The 13,202-nt window shown below is 48.3% G+C and overlaps 4 protein-coding genes across 5 annotated transcripts; 1 reads left to right on the top strand and 3 right to left on the bottom strand.

The window, feature by feature from the left end:
* Nucleotides 1–21: 21 nt before the first annotated feature.
* On the bottom strand, nt 22–6,833 carry LOC120949075 (organic solute transporter alpha-like protein). Its single transcript, XM_040366059.2, has 9 exons — nt 6,649–6,833; nt 1,517–1,644; nt 1,294–1,445; nt 1,116–1,222; nt 896–1,021; nt 619–715; nt 408–533; nt 208–334; nt 22–132 (listed from the first exon to the last, which is right to left on the bottom strand). Exons 2-9 carry the CDS (start codon nt 1,623–1,625, stop codon nt 38–40), a joined length of 939 nt encoding a protein of 312 aa, XP_040221993.2. The 5' UTR covers nt 1,626–1,644; nt 6,649–6,833; the 3' UTR covers nt 22–37.
* Nucleotides 6,834–6,978: 145 nt separating this feature from the next.
* LOC120949076 (uncharacterized) lies at nt 6,979–10,165 on the bottom strand. The gene is made up of 8 exons (XM_040366061.2): nt 9,814–10,165; nt 9,322–9,662; nt 9,067–9,218; nt 8,686–8,903; nt 8,531–8,627; nt 8,322–8,447; nt 8,133–8,259; nt 6,979–7,824 (listed from the first exon to the last, which is right to left on the bottom strand). Exons 2-8 carry the CDS (start codon nt 9,404–9,406, stop codon nt 7,694–7,696), a joined length of 936 nt encoding a protein of 311 aa, XP_040221995.2. The 5' UTR covers nt 9,407–9,662; nt 9,814–10,165; the 3' UTR covers nt 6,979–7,693.
* Nucleotides 10,166–10,249: 84 nt separating this feature from the next.
* Nucleotides 10,250–11,423, bottom strand: LOC120949078 (protein SYS1 homolog). The gene is made up of 2 exons (XM_040366063.2): nt 11,023–11,423; nt 10,250–10,922 (listed from the first exon to the last, which is right to left on the bottom strand). Exons 1-2 carry the CDS (start codon nt 11,191–11,193, stop codon nt 10,605–10,607), a joined length of 489 nt encoding a protein of 162 aa, XP_040221997.1. The 5' UTR covers nt 11,194–11,423; the 3' UTR covers nt 10,250–10,604.
* Nucleotides 11,424–11,463: 40 nt separating this feature from the next.
* Nucleotides 11,464–12,574, top strand: LOC120949079 (protein archease-like). Of its 2 annotated transcripts, none has more exons than XM_040366065.2 (4): nt 11,464–11,557; nt 11,761–11,961; nt 12,050–12,074; nt 12,153–12,574. In XM_040366065.2, exons 2-4 carry the CDS (start codon nt 11,907–11,909, stop codon nt 12,544–12,546), a joined length of 474 nt encoding a protein of 157 aa, XP_040221999.1. In that variant the 5' UTR covers nt 11,464–11,557; nt 11,761–11,906; the 3' UTR covers nt 12,547–12,574. The 2 variants fall into 2 exon arrangements, with proteins under 2 accessions (XP_040221999.1, XP_040222000.1); XM_040366066.2 differs by having other exon boundaries at nt 11,520–11,609.
* Nucleotides 12,575–13,202: the final 628 nt, after the last annotated feature.

Below are 13,202 nucleotides of genomic sequence, written 5' to 3' on the forward strand. Positions count from 1 at the left end.
GTGTTTGCCCCCCCCCCCCCCCCCTTGTCGTTCACGCCTAGCCTGGTCCAATGATGGAGGGCGATTTGTACAGCAGGGAGGCCCAGCATGATAGTACCATCATTTCAAAGCACAGGCAAAGTTGAAAAATGGCTAAAAAGAAAGAAAACAGCAAACATTTACTCATAATGATACATAAGTTTAAGGTAAATACGTCATCAAACGCACCATTTTTCTGCACCTGCAGTGTGTTGGGAAAGGCACAGTGGGAAATGCTGCTGCTAACGATGGCCGCTATAATGAGGGGCTGTATCCGGCAAAGTATAAGCACCGCCTGCAATACGAAATATTTGCCCTGGAAAACAAAACAAACAAAGTGCATTGAAAAGCGCGTTCACAGTTGCAATGAAAGAGCATGCTTCACAAACCATCAGCTTCAAGTCGGAGTAGAGTGGAGCGAGCATTCGCACGAGAATGTTCAATCCCCACACACCGAGCAGAATAGAGATGACGATCATGGGCACAAAGTATAGGATGATGCGATTAAAGTTGGGCTGTTTGGTGGGAGATGATGATAGAGCGATCATTAGACATTAGGATGTCGGCACGGTTTTGTACCCGCCCCCCGTAGGAACTTACATAATCCTCCACAAACACTACGTTCAGGGCCATAAAGAGAGCAGTCTGTACGACCGGCAGCTGCATTATAAGCATACGCACGAACCGTAACCGATTTCTGCAAACGACAGCGTGAGCGTCAGATGAAAAATGCATCATAATGTTGTTGTTGATGATGACGATGATGGGAAGAACTCGTTATCAAAGATCGAAAATTGTGCGCCCCCCGACATGCAGATAGCGGCAATTATAAACCCTCCCACGCCCCCCCTGGTCGTGTATGTCGATCGTTACTCACTTTGTCACGGGAGCTCGTTTGAACAGCGGCACGAAGCAGCACAGCGGTGGGGTGCGCAGGGAGAAGGTTTGCGAATCGGTCGATTTAATAAGTGCATCTTCCCCGTCCACATACTGCATGCACAGGCTGGAGTGGGGCGATAAAAATAAACGGGAAGAATCAAGAAACTACAATTAAGCTTGATCGGTCCACCGCTGATGGTGCATTGTCACACACTGACCTGAAGAAAACGTAAGCACAGATCATGAAGTACACATGCATCACGGTATCGCACAGGAAGAAGGCACGCGGCACGGACACAGACACCACACCGAACAGAGTGATGAGCTAAAATTGAGGAAACTGCGTTAAATAAATGTCTCCAAAAATCTGCTCCTGGGGGTTGGATCGATTCCTACCGGATAGATGGTCAGCAGCAGTATGGATTTGGTTTTGAACTGTTTCGGCGTCCGGTGCAGGATGTGATAAGCGTTCTTGAAGAAGATGCTAAACGTGCCAATGCTCAGCAGCACGGTGGCGGCTATTATTATGGCGATTGGGAGTGTTAAGCCTACGGGAGAAACAGAACACAAAAAAGGAATCTTTGGAACGATTTTGTGGCCAAGACTTCCCTCTACCTACCATCAAGATATTCCTGTACGGTGGGCAACTCATTGGTACATTCGTCGCCGGTCGTGGTAAAGTTTTCCTCCGCAAGGATGTCCACCGACATCGTTTCGTTGGTATCCATATTGCCGCCCAGTTGCTTGCTGAGATCGTTTGCAGACCGCGAGACATCAGAACATATAGCAATAGAGCAATAGATTGGATGTGTTTATTATTAGAAGGTTGTTTATTGTTAGGCTTTCATTAAGATGATTTTTCTTCATTATTTATAGTACGCTCTTTCACTCTTCATGATCGCCAATCACCGCCACCACTATCCACGTGATCGTCGTGCCCTAGCAAGACGCAAACAGACTCTCCCACACACTCTCTCTCTCTCTAGTTACGGTGAAATCAGAGAATCTTGAACTCCGTCTATTAATTTCAATAAAACCATCCATCTGCCGACGAACTTCTCCAAACGAATTCCATTCCGATGTTGGCGATTGGTTTGCGTTACAACGGCGCTTAAAATGAATGGTTCGTGGGGCGCCACAACGTGATTCGCGTGCGCTGTCCATCACACATCATCTTCACAAAGATCTCGCGATCTTTGCTTGGTAAATATAGAACCAAATGCATTAACGATCTGATGGCAGTGAATGCTGGAAGAGAGAGAGGCTTTTAAGATGGTCTTTGCCTTTTGCAATAAATTCAACAAAACAACAATGAATCATTCCTTAGTGGCGTAGTACTGCCCTTCTGATGCTTATGTTTTTGCTGATCACCGCTCAAAATTCTCGATCGACATGATCTCGATGCCCAATAGTGATGGGTAATCCGGAGCGGAGTCATGGATCAACTCCGACTCCGATGCGATGCGAATATGACTCCGACTCCGGATCACAACCTGTTTCAACTCCGGATCAGTCCGGATCAGTCCGGATCACTCCGGATCACTCTGGATCACTCCGGATCACTCCGGATCACTCCGGATCAATCCGGATCAGACCGGACCACTCCGGATCACTCCAGATCACTTCGGATCAATCTGGATTACTCCGGATCAGTTCAAATGAGTCCGGATCAGTCCGGATCAGTCTGGATCAGTCCGAATGAGTCTGAATGTCTGCGGACAGACGGCGTCCACGGGCCTGCCCACGCCCGAATGCAGAGCCGATGGCATACGATTCTATATTTACTATTAGCATGAGAGGGACAGAGCTTATACCCCGAACGTACCCGAAAGGTATGCATGCTTCACTCATCAGGATCTAAAGGCAAGGACAAGGCAAAAGAGACATAGAAAAGTTACACGGCTACACATGTCCTCTAGACGCGTTGTCATTCATCGAAGTGATCCAGAGTGATCCGGACTCATTCGGACTGATCCAGACTGATCCGGACTCATTTGAACTGATCCGGAGTAATCCAGATTGATCCGGAGTGATCCGGAGTGATCTGGAGTGATCCGGAGTGACTGATCCGGACTCGGAGTCGATGAGTCCGGAGGTTTGCTCGTGCGAAACCCCCCCCCCCCCCTCCCCTCACGGTAAAACAGTCCGAAGTAACTCCGAGTCCGACTCCAAGGGGTAACGGAGTCGTATCGATCCGACTCCGGTAAAAAATCGTATTTACCCATCACTAATGCCCAACTAGTAACGATAATTCTTTGACGCTTCTTCAACTCTTTTCAACATGTGTAAACACACGTGTGTATTTGGAGAAGATCAAAGTGCAACCTCAGGACGCATTTTTGGGAGAAACCCCGCTCGTTCGCCAATTAAGCGTAGTGTGCTAATGAAATCAATCAAAGCACTAATTGCACCACTTTTGCCGGCTAAAAAGAGGCGCCCCCCGTGCGCTCTACCGTGACCGCACGAGAGGTATGTGCGAAGCAAAAATAGTTTTAGAGCAATGTAACTTCGTCGATCAATATGTTTCACACGGGTCGGTAACGAAAAGCGTTCGCCATTCATGCATGCTTAAAACATTAGCCGTTTGCAGTAAGGGTTGAAGCAATACCCAGCGCCCCAAAACATGAACTATTTGCTGAAACATAAGATTGGGATCAACAGCATTTCACACCTGTGTGCCTGTGTGTGTGTGCGTGTCCCTAAGAGCGAAAAGTACTTGGAAAGGTGTACCGAACCGACACCATTACCCCAACCGGAGAGGTCATTATCAATGAACGTGCAGTGCACGCGTCCACACGGGGCCGTTTCCTTTGTCCTTTGTTGTACTGTGTGTGTGGGGGAGAGGGTGGATACCGGTTTTTTTGTTGTTGGGATGGGGGCGACCACCAATGCGAACGCGCGCGGGATGACCTTCAAAAGGAAGTCAGCGCGCAGGAGGACGGGGTAACGCCAGCCCCGGATGGTGAACATTTAATTTTATGCGTACCGTTTCGCACCAGTTCCTTAGTTCGTGGCGCATGTGTTTATGTGTCTGTGTATCTTCGTTGCTCTTAAAACCAACACAGCTCTTATGGTTGACGAGACGAAACAAACAAAAACCGGTGCTCGGATACTGATGATCGGTCAACATTTCCAGTTAGATTTCTGCAGCACATACCGTGCGCAGAGTGTTTCGAGCTTCCAGCTGAATGGAATTAACTGATAAGAGTAAAGCAAATAAGATATAACAGAAACTAAGAATACCAATTAGCATTGAAACTGGATTTTTGTTTTTTGTTTCTTAAAACCCCATTTCATTAAGAGCTGATTGATTGTGCGACAAAAGGTCACACAGCAAAAAATAAAACACTTGGACGGAGTTTGGTGCCGATTGGGGCCGGCCAGTGGGGTTTTGAACTTTTCGCTTTCTTCCCTTACCTTACCCCCTTTTAACCTTCTTTCTTTTTAAGCCGTCTTAAAGAAAAGTGAAAAACAACCAACATTATTGCACTGGTGAGGGGGGGGGGGGGGGTTGCAGAGATCTTTAGGTGGGATCGTTGTGCGCAAGAGATGCGTACTACTTGCAACATATACAAGAGGCTGCGGGCCACGAGGGCCCTCTGATTAGCAAGGTTGCCAGGTGAGTTGGCACATCATTGGCACGTAACAATTTGCGTAACGATGCTCATTCCCGCATGGGGCGGAACCACTTTTTCGCTTCTTCTTCTTCTTCTTCTTCTTCGGAGATTCCACCGAAGTCAAGGTTACCGTTTCGGGAGTGATCCTTCTGCTTCTCGGTGCGATCGGTGTTTCGTGTGATGGAAGGGAAACCGCTTCCAGCAGCATTGCGTTAGTCATTGCAACCAGTTGTGACCTCTTCAACGGTGCTGTACTGCTTCTTCCCTCGCTTCCGAAGAGCATCGCACATCGTGTGGTGTTTCAATGACAAGCGCAATGGAGCAGCATGCATACAATTCGTTATTGCCGATGGTCACGGACGGTCCGTCTAACGGACGGCTTCGATATCGTTTCCACAACCCCACCAAAACGATCAACCTTCGGCCAATGGCCGCGCTTCGGTGCTTCGGTTCTGGAGGATATGATGCGTGTGTGTGTGATTTTGTTATTGAGTGCATAAATTAATGCACAAACAACGAGCGGTGACAGAGCGCGCGATGAGCCTTTCTTGCAGGCGACTCATTCTACACCCTCGGCCACAGGGTCGTCCACAGTGCAGTGCGCAGTGAGTCAACTTTCAAAGCGTTTCTATGTTTCGTAGTCGCTCCCGTCTTGTGTGACGACGACCGATGGAGAAAACCACCATCGTGGGCTAAAACTCTGTCGAAAAATGGCGTTTTTGTTGTTGTTGCTTTTGTTCGGAGCGGTTTGGGAGGGAGACAACCTTGGACAAACGCGTTCCACGGAGCACGCGGTGCACGGAGATTAGTTGTGCTTGGGGGTTTAGATAGGTTGCTTTTGTTGCTGTTTAAATGCTGCTTTTTCGTGCTGTCGTAACGAGATGTGGCGAAAAAATAGAAAAAAAAAGCTATCAACGTGTTGCGCCGTTAGGTCACACTTGTTGCGGGGTGGAAAAACAGACTCTAGGATTTCAACAGCAAATGAGAAAGCTTGCCCATGATAGGGGCAGGGGAGAGAGGGGTGCAATATGTATACCCTCTGTAAAGGTACACGCACAGATGCTGAACTTTCTCATTACGGAGTTCGGGACGGGGTGACCCGCTCAAAACCACACTCCCCATCCTATTTGCTCTCGATTTCCAGTCAATCATGCGAAAGCAATTTACCCTAATCGAACATGGCAGGATCAAATTACATGTGTCACACTCTTGCTAATGCTAGCGTTTGCTAGTGCGATGGTCTCAGTAGCCCGCTGGACGTGTGTCCTTGTTGTGTGTTGACCATTTTCCATTCACCATTAGATGAGGACACACACACACAAACACACAGATAAGAGTGTGTTGCATAATGTATCCCTGAACTCCAGCACGACGCACCATCCGGTCACTGGGCTTATTGGCGGGCCGGTTTCAACCCACAGCGTATTGCACCGAGAGGGTACAATCAAGCGCCACCTCTAATGCCAAAGCATTTAATAACTCTTGCTCAGGATGGTGAGGAAGGTGGCGGTTTTGGTGCGCCATCATCATCATCATCATGATATCGGCACCTCCATCAGATCACGATGATTGGACGACGATTACTCAACACACACACACACACACACACACACACACACACACACACACTATCATCAGGCAGCCCAGGTGTGGGTCATTGGGGCTACCTGACCACACGGCTAGAATGCACACCATCCCCCCAATTCCAATCCACGGCGCAACCACAATGCACTTTTCCACGCCACAAACACTTTCCACCGACGACTTCGGAGCGCACGATTTCCTGCTCGCAGGCATAGAAAACAGGAAAATTTACTTTCACAGCACCCCGGGGGTTTCTATGGTCACGGGAGGGATACCGCGTGCATGGCCTACTGTCTGTCTGTGCTTGCTAACGATCGTTGTTACATTGGTTACAGACACACACACACACACACATGAACATACACACTGGGGGATGCTGAGCGGTACGCTTTGGGCTCACAACATTATGTCATCGCCGTTTTCTTGGCAGCATGGCTGATTGACCTGCTGCCCTGTTTGAGAGGATCTTTTGCCGCATGTGTGCCGGTGATTCTTAACGATTTGGGAATTTTGAATTTTCGCCCCTTTACTTCAAACATTTCCAACTCACCGGTTTACTTGAATGCAGGGTAATGCGGATCACTTCACCCCCGGTTAGACCAATGTCTACGACTCGCTGACGAGATGCCCCAGCCACCACCACCACCCAGCACTTCGTGTGTGTTCAGTGTGTGAGGCGCGTTGGCATCGGACGCAGGGAATCGCAATACAACCGGACCGGATCGGGTGCGACCTGAACAGCAACTAAACAGCTCGAAACTACGCGCTCGCCTCTCTGCGCGCTCGGCAACTCTTTGATCGCAGCAATCCCGCCAGCGTGCCTACTATAGGCGGTGGTTGCGGATGCGAGAGCTGTGCAGCACGCGGGGGCGAGTTGAGAAACTCCGCAAAAGCATTCGCGCGCGCTCTCCGCTCACTCGCTCGCGTTCGTGTTTGGCTGCGCAAAGCATACGCACGTGTGGTGCCTTTTTTTCTATCGCGCAACCACGCAACAGCAGACGAAGACGTGGTTGTTTGCAAACAAAAACACGCCGTCTCTCTCTCTGCTCTGCTGCCGCTGCCACTTTACCGTCTCTTCTAGCCCCAAAAAGGGCATAATGGCACGCGTTCCGATGCACCTCGCTTGCCGTTGCACCATGCAAACAATCAGCTTGGTTCTCTGCTATCATTAGCGGTGTGTAGTATTTATTTCTTATTATGATATTAAATGTCGCCTGGGTTTATTTGTTCACCATGGGGTTTATTTAAAGTCGTCCGTTTGCGTTGGCGAGGATTCCCCTTCAGAAGCAAATGATGAGAAGCTAACAGATCATTACGCTGCGCCCTGAAGCATCTCTTCAAACGTGTTGTTTGAATTGGATTACAGTTTAAGTGACAGTTTAAACTCTCCTAACGCGAGAGGCTCGTTTTGCTGGGGGGCGGAAATCTAATACTTATTTGTATTTGCTCATGCTCTCCTCTACTGTGCCTCACTTGCCCTTACTGCTCAATTTAATAAATTAATTATTAACATTACAGGTAGGTAAAATCATCTGCTAACTGCTTAGCTGGTAGCACGTTTACTTGTTCACGATTCACTGTCCACAGGCTTTCAGTTAAGCCTCGTAGCCGGTATTGTTCACTCCAGTCTTTTCACCAGCGGCCGCCGGTTCCTGGCCGGTGTAGAATTTGTACGAGCAGATCGTCACCGCAGCTATTTCGAGCAAAATTACTAGCTGTTTGATAACTGCAAGCAAAAGGGAAAACAAACGTTGTGGGGAATTAATTCGCTAACCCGACAATACAGGGTTTTTAAAGAGTTTTCCTAGCTGTGGGACATTTTATTGACTCTATCTTACAAGAATGGAACTTAATGTAATGGGAATTGGACTCGATAGCACTCTTGTTTGAGAAATCCAATAGGAAATCTAGTAGGAGAGTTAAATTTCCAACATATGAAGTTCACATCCAATAGGAAAGAGTCAGGGAAGTGTCCCACAACTATGAGAACCACCTGAAACACCCTGTAACCTCTGTTGTCCTGTAAAAACTTACTATTTATGTACACTTTCGGCTCGCCGGCCAAGGTACATTCGAAGGTGGACAGATTGTAGATGAGCTCCAGTATAATGATCTGCGGTTTGGTAATAATTAGCACCAACTGCAGCAGGAAGAATCGTTTCTGTGGGAGTAAAAGAAATTGTTTATTATTCTAAAAATAGAGCTTTGCTAATAATAACTTACAAAGATTGGATTGTCCGGATAGAGTGGGGCGACCGTTTTGATGAACGATACCGACGATCCGACGTAAAACACGATCGACGTTATGATGAATGGTAGAATGATGTAGAAGGCGTCAAAAAACAAATCCTGCAAGGAGTATAGAATCGTTTTTTGTTTTAGAAGAAAGCTTTTTGTTTTTGTATGCACAAAATGTATTGCAAAGTACTTACCTTATCGTAGGAGAAAATGAGCAGCTGTATACTAGCCACGACGCTGTTGTAAATGGGCAGCTGCAGAATGCCGAACCGGATCGCTCGAAGCTGGCGTCTGGAAGGGATGAGTCTCATTTAAAATCAAGCCTCACATTCATTCCCAAAACACTCACTTTCTGTCGTAGATAAACCGGAAGCAGGGACACACCTTCGGCGGATCGAGCGCTTTCGATTCGTACAGCCCCATAATGATCGAATCGCCGCCCACCGACTCCTTCAGGTAGCGAAAGAACACCAAAATACACCAGCAAAAGGCCACGAACGGTACAATGTCGCAAACGACGGCCACGTGCGGCACCAGGAGCGCCACCACGTTGAACGTTACCACCGTCTGGAATGTGCGCACAAGCGCGAAACGGCACGGCGAGGTTAGTGGCCACTGTGGTCCCATCGGCACCCGGTAAACAGCGCTTCACGGCCAGTTCGTGTGCGGTCACGCTGGCTGAAGGTAGCCCCCCCCCCCCCCCACCTACGACAACTCGTCTCATACTCACAAAATAAACCGTATTCGCGATGATTAGCACCATCACCAGGCCCTTCTCTGTTTGGCGTCTGATGAGCTTGATTACTTTTACAAACACGAACGTTACCCACAGCCAAACGATGCAGCCAACGGTTAGCGATAAGCTCAGCGGGATGATGTATTCTAGAGGGGGATGGAAAAAAAGAACCCACAATGAACACTAATTTTAGTGCGCGTGTCCTTTGGCGTTGGGCGCAGCGAGAGGAGCATGCCAGATCAATCTCACCCGCATAGTAAAGCTTCAACGGTGGCAAATAGTTTCGGCAGTCGAATGTTTCTGCCGGAGAAATGGATTCTTCCGTCACGTTCATCCCGTAGCGCCCCTCGCCCCGAACGGAACCGGTTGCTGCACTACGCACGAAGATGAGAGAGAGCGCGCGCGCACGTGGTCGCTGCTGCTGCGACTGCTGTTGCTGCTGCGTCTGTTGTAGAACAACGTGTGAAACGGCGGCGCGCAGCAATTAGAGCGTGCGAATGGCAAAAGCAGACTTTTATTGGGTTTTGATATCTCGGCAAACAGAGTGTACCGATAGTGGAGCGAACACTTCGCGAATGCTGCTGCTGCGTCTGGTTTAATTAGTCAAAAGACAAATAAAGATAAACGTAGTATTTAGAGATATGTTTCTACGGACTTCTTGGAAGGCGTGTTTTCTTTGGCTGAACCACACACACACACACCACCACACGACTGGATCGATGCGATAGGCCGTCCACTTACTTCCAGGCGCACTAAATAGACTGGACACACACACTCTCTCCGTGTGTATTGATCGGTGACGGCATGCGCAGTGTCCCTGATTGAATATTGAGCCGGCAAACGTATCTTCCCGACTGTGCGCACCACCCAGTCGGTGGCCGGTAGTCTACGCCTTTTTAAAGCGCACCGCAGGCAGACCGTCTCGTCCGTCGTTAGTCGAAACGTGCTAAATGGTGAACAAAACAAAATTCGTTTCAAAGTCCACCCATTTGATGTATCAATTCTGCCCTCTCATGCAAGCAAAAAAAACGGGCCACTAGTCCTGCCCCATCCAGCATTCCCGCACGAGACACGGAAGGATGGGAATTATCGATCCGGCTGTTACCAGCCCACCAGCCGAATCGATAATTGATTCGAACGTTTACACGATTAAAAAGGCATCATCATCCGCGCACGCTTAAGCTTGCCTTCTCTTACCGTCGGGTTTATTGTTTGTTTTAGTAGTACGAAACATAAGTTAAAAATACTCTTAGCCATTAGTGTTTACTTGTAAAGCTTGAGTGTGTCTAGCCGTGGGTCACAAACACACAAATCAACCAACTTCCCCCCGCGTTTCCCGCCCACCCCTTTGGAGTGCCTATACATCCCTGAAGCAATGGCCTTTCCCCCTCTCGGCTTCCCCGTCTTCGCTTACTACCTACTTGGAACGCGTGTGCCACAAATTAGCCGCTATCCTTCTTCTGCGCTCAGCGAAACCTGTCCCTGCTTTGCTAAACGCCGTCCCGTCCCCTCCTCACGTGCCGCTGCACACGCTACAGATCGACCTTGTTGTTGAGCGCGGTATACCCGACCGGGATCTCCTTCAGCTCCGTCTTCAGGCAGAGAAACTCGCTGCACACGCACATGAGCGCGGCGCAGACCGCGTTCAGCATCCACCAGCCGATCGTCGACGGGAAAGCCTCGTTGTACCACCAGCATATCACCAGGTGCGTAAAGTGGAAGGTAAAGCTAAAGTCCAGGCACAGCTTCGTGCGGCGCACGACGAACCACAGCAGCCCGGCACCGACTAGAGAGTTGAGTATGAAGGCAACGATAACCAATCGTCCGCCGAGATCGGTTACGTGTATTTCCTGCCGGGGGTGAGAGGAAGCAAAAGGAAACCGCGAGATCAGTACCAAAATGCAGTGGGAAGAGGCACTTCCTCCGTGTGAAGCAATCGTCCTCACTTACGTGATACTCGAATATGTGGTCCAGTGTGTGGTTCGCCTCGGCGAAAAAGTCCATCACGTACATGATGGTCCCGAGGCTAACGTACAGCAGGGCCTGCATCGCCACGATCTGGGCGACCAGCAGGTACGGATCCCACTGCGTGTTGCGAAACGTTCCGGTGAGCTTCTTCATGGCTGGTGCGAGCACAAACCGATGCGCTTCGCCCTTGACTCCCAGGCCCCGGGCGGAATGCTATCCGGGTGTTTGCTTTTGTGGTGTGTGTATGTGTGGGCTCTGCACTAAGGGAACACTAAATGATGATGCGAAAGTTTACGGGCCCGCCGTGGTGGGCCAACATCTTGCGTTTTGGTGAAATCGAAAGGAAAGTTGCGTTTGTTGTTTTGCTGTTTTGCTGCTGCTGCTACTGTCACCTTCGAGCGCCCAGTTGACAGGTGGCTGCTGCTGTTCAGCTGTCAAACCGGGGGTTGTGGAAAATGTAAACATTGCATCGTGCAGGAAAATGCAGAATAGGTGATATTGCGGATTCGGAAAAGAGGTGAGAAAGCGTATAAATTGTAAAATATTAGGAATCAATCTGTAAATTATTGGTAAGTAATGGCGATTGGAATGGTGAATGGGCTCTCAAATGCATATGTTTACGGCAACATTGAGAATTGTTTTTGTATGAGTCATACATATCCATCGATGTGAAAAATTTGTTTATCTTTACAATTAAATTAATCCCTTTATTTTTTGAAGGGCAAATCAACAAATTCGCTGGTTGGTTGTATAACTGTAATCATCCACAACATCGCTACATTCGTAAATGATACGGCAGTTTTGTCTTCATGCGAGCGTAAAGTGCTAATTGGAAGCAATTTAGTCCGAACGTGCCTCCCATCAAGATGGAAATACCACTAGAAACGACGGACCATGTGGTGCCGGAGGTGAAATATGAATGTAAGTAATTTCACACACCCGAGATGTTTAACAAACTGCAGTCCATCAAACCGTTGTCTCATGTCTCTTCCTTTCGCCACTCTCTCAGATCTGGACCACACGGCGGATGTGCAGTAAGTGCCAAAGTTGCCCGGAAAATGGATAATCCACGCAGTAATATACCATCCCGACATTCCCTCCTCTGCTTTCAGACTGCACGCCTGGGGCGAAACGCTGCAGGAAGCGTTCGAGCAGTGCGGGATGGCCATGTTCGGCTACATGACCGAGCTGCCCAAGGTGGAGATACAGAAATGCTACCAAATCGTGACCGATCCGACGGACGATTTGGAAAACCTGCTGTACCGGTTTCTCGACGAGCTGCTGTTTCTGTTTTCGGCGGAACCGTTCCTGATCTGCAAGAAGCTCGAGATAACGCGGTTCGATCTGGAGCAGTTCACGATCGAGTGCAACTGCTACGGCGAGGAGTTCGATCTGGCCAAACATCCGCAGGGCACGGAGGTGAAGGCGATCACGTACTCGGCAATGCAAATCTACCAGAAGCCGGAGCACGAGAAGAACGAAGTGTTTGTTATAATCGATATATGAGGGTAGAATTAAAATGGAGCTGAGCTTATGTGGTTTTTTTTAAGTTTCTTAAGTTGAATTAATTCCGATGGCCGTCCAATCATTTTGGATAATTTATCGTTTTGATGGGGACAGTTTCAAATTCCTAAACAATGTTTTGTCCGAAAACGATAGCAGTGAAGCACACCGTGCGCGTTGACATTAGAGCGTTTAGGCGCGAATCGTCTGAGCCCGGATAATGGGGTTAGCGCAGAAACAACTACGCAACGAGTTTCATCGACCAAAGTGTGCGGTGTCGGTTAATCGATGAATTTCGCTATCGGAAGCAAATGCGATATCCTTTGCATTATGAAGTGGGCATTTTTAACTGCATTTGGTGTTTTTTAAATGAATATTAAAATATTTAAAAAAGTTTCAACTGATTTTTAATTAAAAGGTGTTGTATCTTTAATTTGAAAATTTCTAACAATTCTTTTTCTAGTTTCACGTTCTGCTTATCATTGAAGCTTCGCATGATGCTTTGAAGCGATAAAATTGTTCTTAATTTTCATCCGTTCCATACTTCCTGTCATTCGGTTTTTTTGGTCGATCATCCATCACACAGGCTCGACGAAACTGAATGAAAAAGGCAGCACTGCAATATTGCTACCTGGGAACAATCATCATCAACAAAACGA

This window comes from Anopheles coluzzii, chromosome 2 (assembly GCF_943734685.1).
Source record: "Anopheles coluzzii chromosome 2, AcolN3, whole genome shotgun sequence".
NCBI lineage: Eukaryota > Metazoa > Arthropoda > Insecta > Diptera > Culicidae > Anopheles > Anopheles coluzzii.

Bases quoted from the DNA above. Each gene is read 5' to 3' on its own strand.
- LOC120949076 (XM_040366061.2), bottom strand. From the start codon at position 9,406: ATGAACGTGACGGAAGAATCCATTTCTCCGGCAGAAACATTCGACTGC. The intron at 8,904-9,066 runs GTGAGTATGAGA...CGCACATTCCAG, and splicing joins TCGCGAATACGGTTTATTTT to ACGGTGGTAACGTTCAACGT. The intron at 7,825-8,132 runs GTAAGTTTTTAC...TTTTGCTTGCAG, and splicing joins GCCGAAAGTGTACATAAATA to TTATCAAACAGCTAGTAATT.
- LOC120949078 (XM_040366063.2), bottom strand. From the start codon at position 11,193: ATGAAGAAGCTCACCGGAACGTTTCGCAACACGCAGTGGGATCCGTAC. The intron at 10,923-11,022 runs GTAAGTGAGGAC...CACCCCCGGCAG, and splicing joins ACCACATATTCGAGTATCAC to GAAATACACGTAACCGATCT.
- LOC120949079 (XM_040366065.2), top strand. From the start codon at position 11,907: ATGGAAATACCACTAGAAACGACGGACCATGTGGTGCCGGAGGTGAAA. The intron at 11,962-12,049 runs GTAAGTAATTTC...CCACTCTCTCAG, and splicing joins GCCGGAGGTGAAATATGAAT to ATCTGGACCACACGGCGGAT. The intron at 12,075-12,152 runs GTAAGTGCCAAA...CTCTGCTTTCAG, and splicing joins GACCACACGGCGGATGTGCA to ACTGCACGCCTGGGGCGAAA.
- LOC120949075 (XM_040366059.2), bottom strand. From the start codon at position 1,625: ATGGATACCAACGAAACGATGTCGGTGGACATCCTTGCGGAGGAAAAC. The intron at 716-895 runs GTGAGTAACGAT...TGTCGTTTGCAG, and splicing joins AAACGAGCTCCCGTGACAAA to AAATCGGTTACGGTTCGTGC. The intron at 534-618 runs GTAAGTTCCTAC...CCCACCAAACAG, and splicing joins TAGTGTTTGTGGAGGATTAT to CCCAACTTTAATCGCATCAT.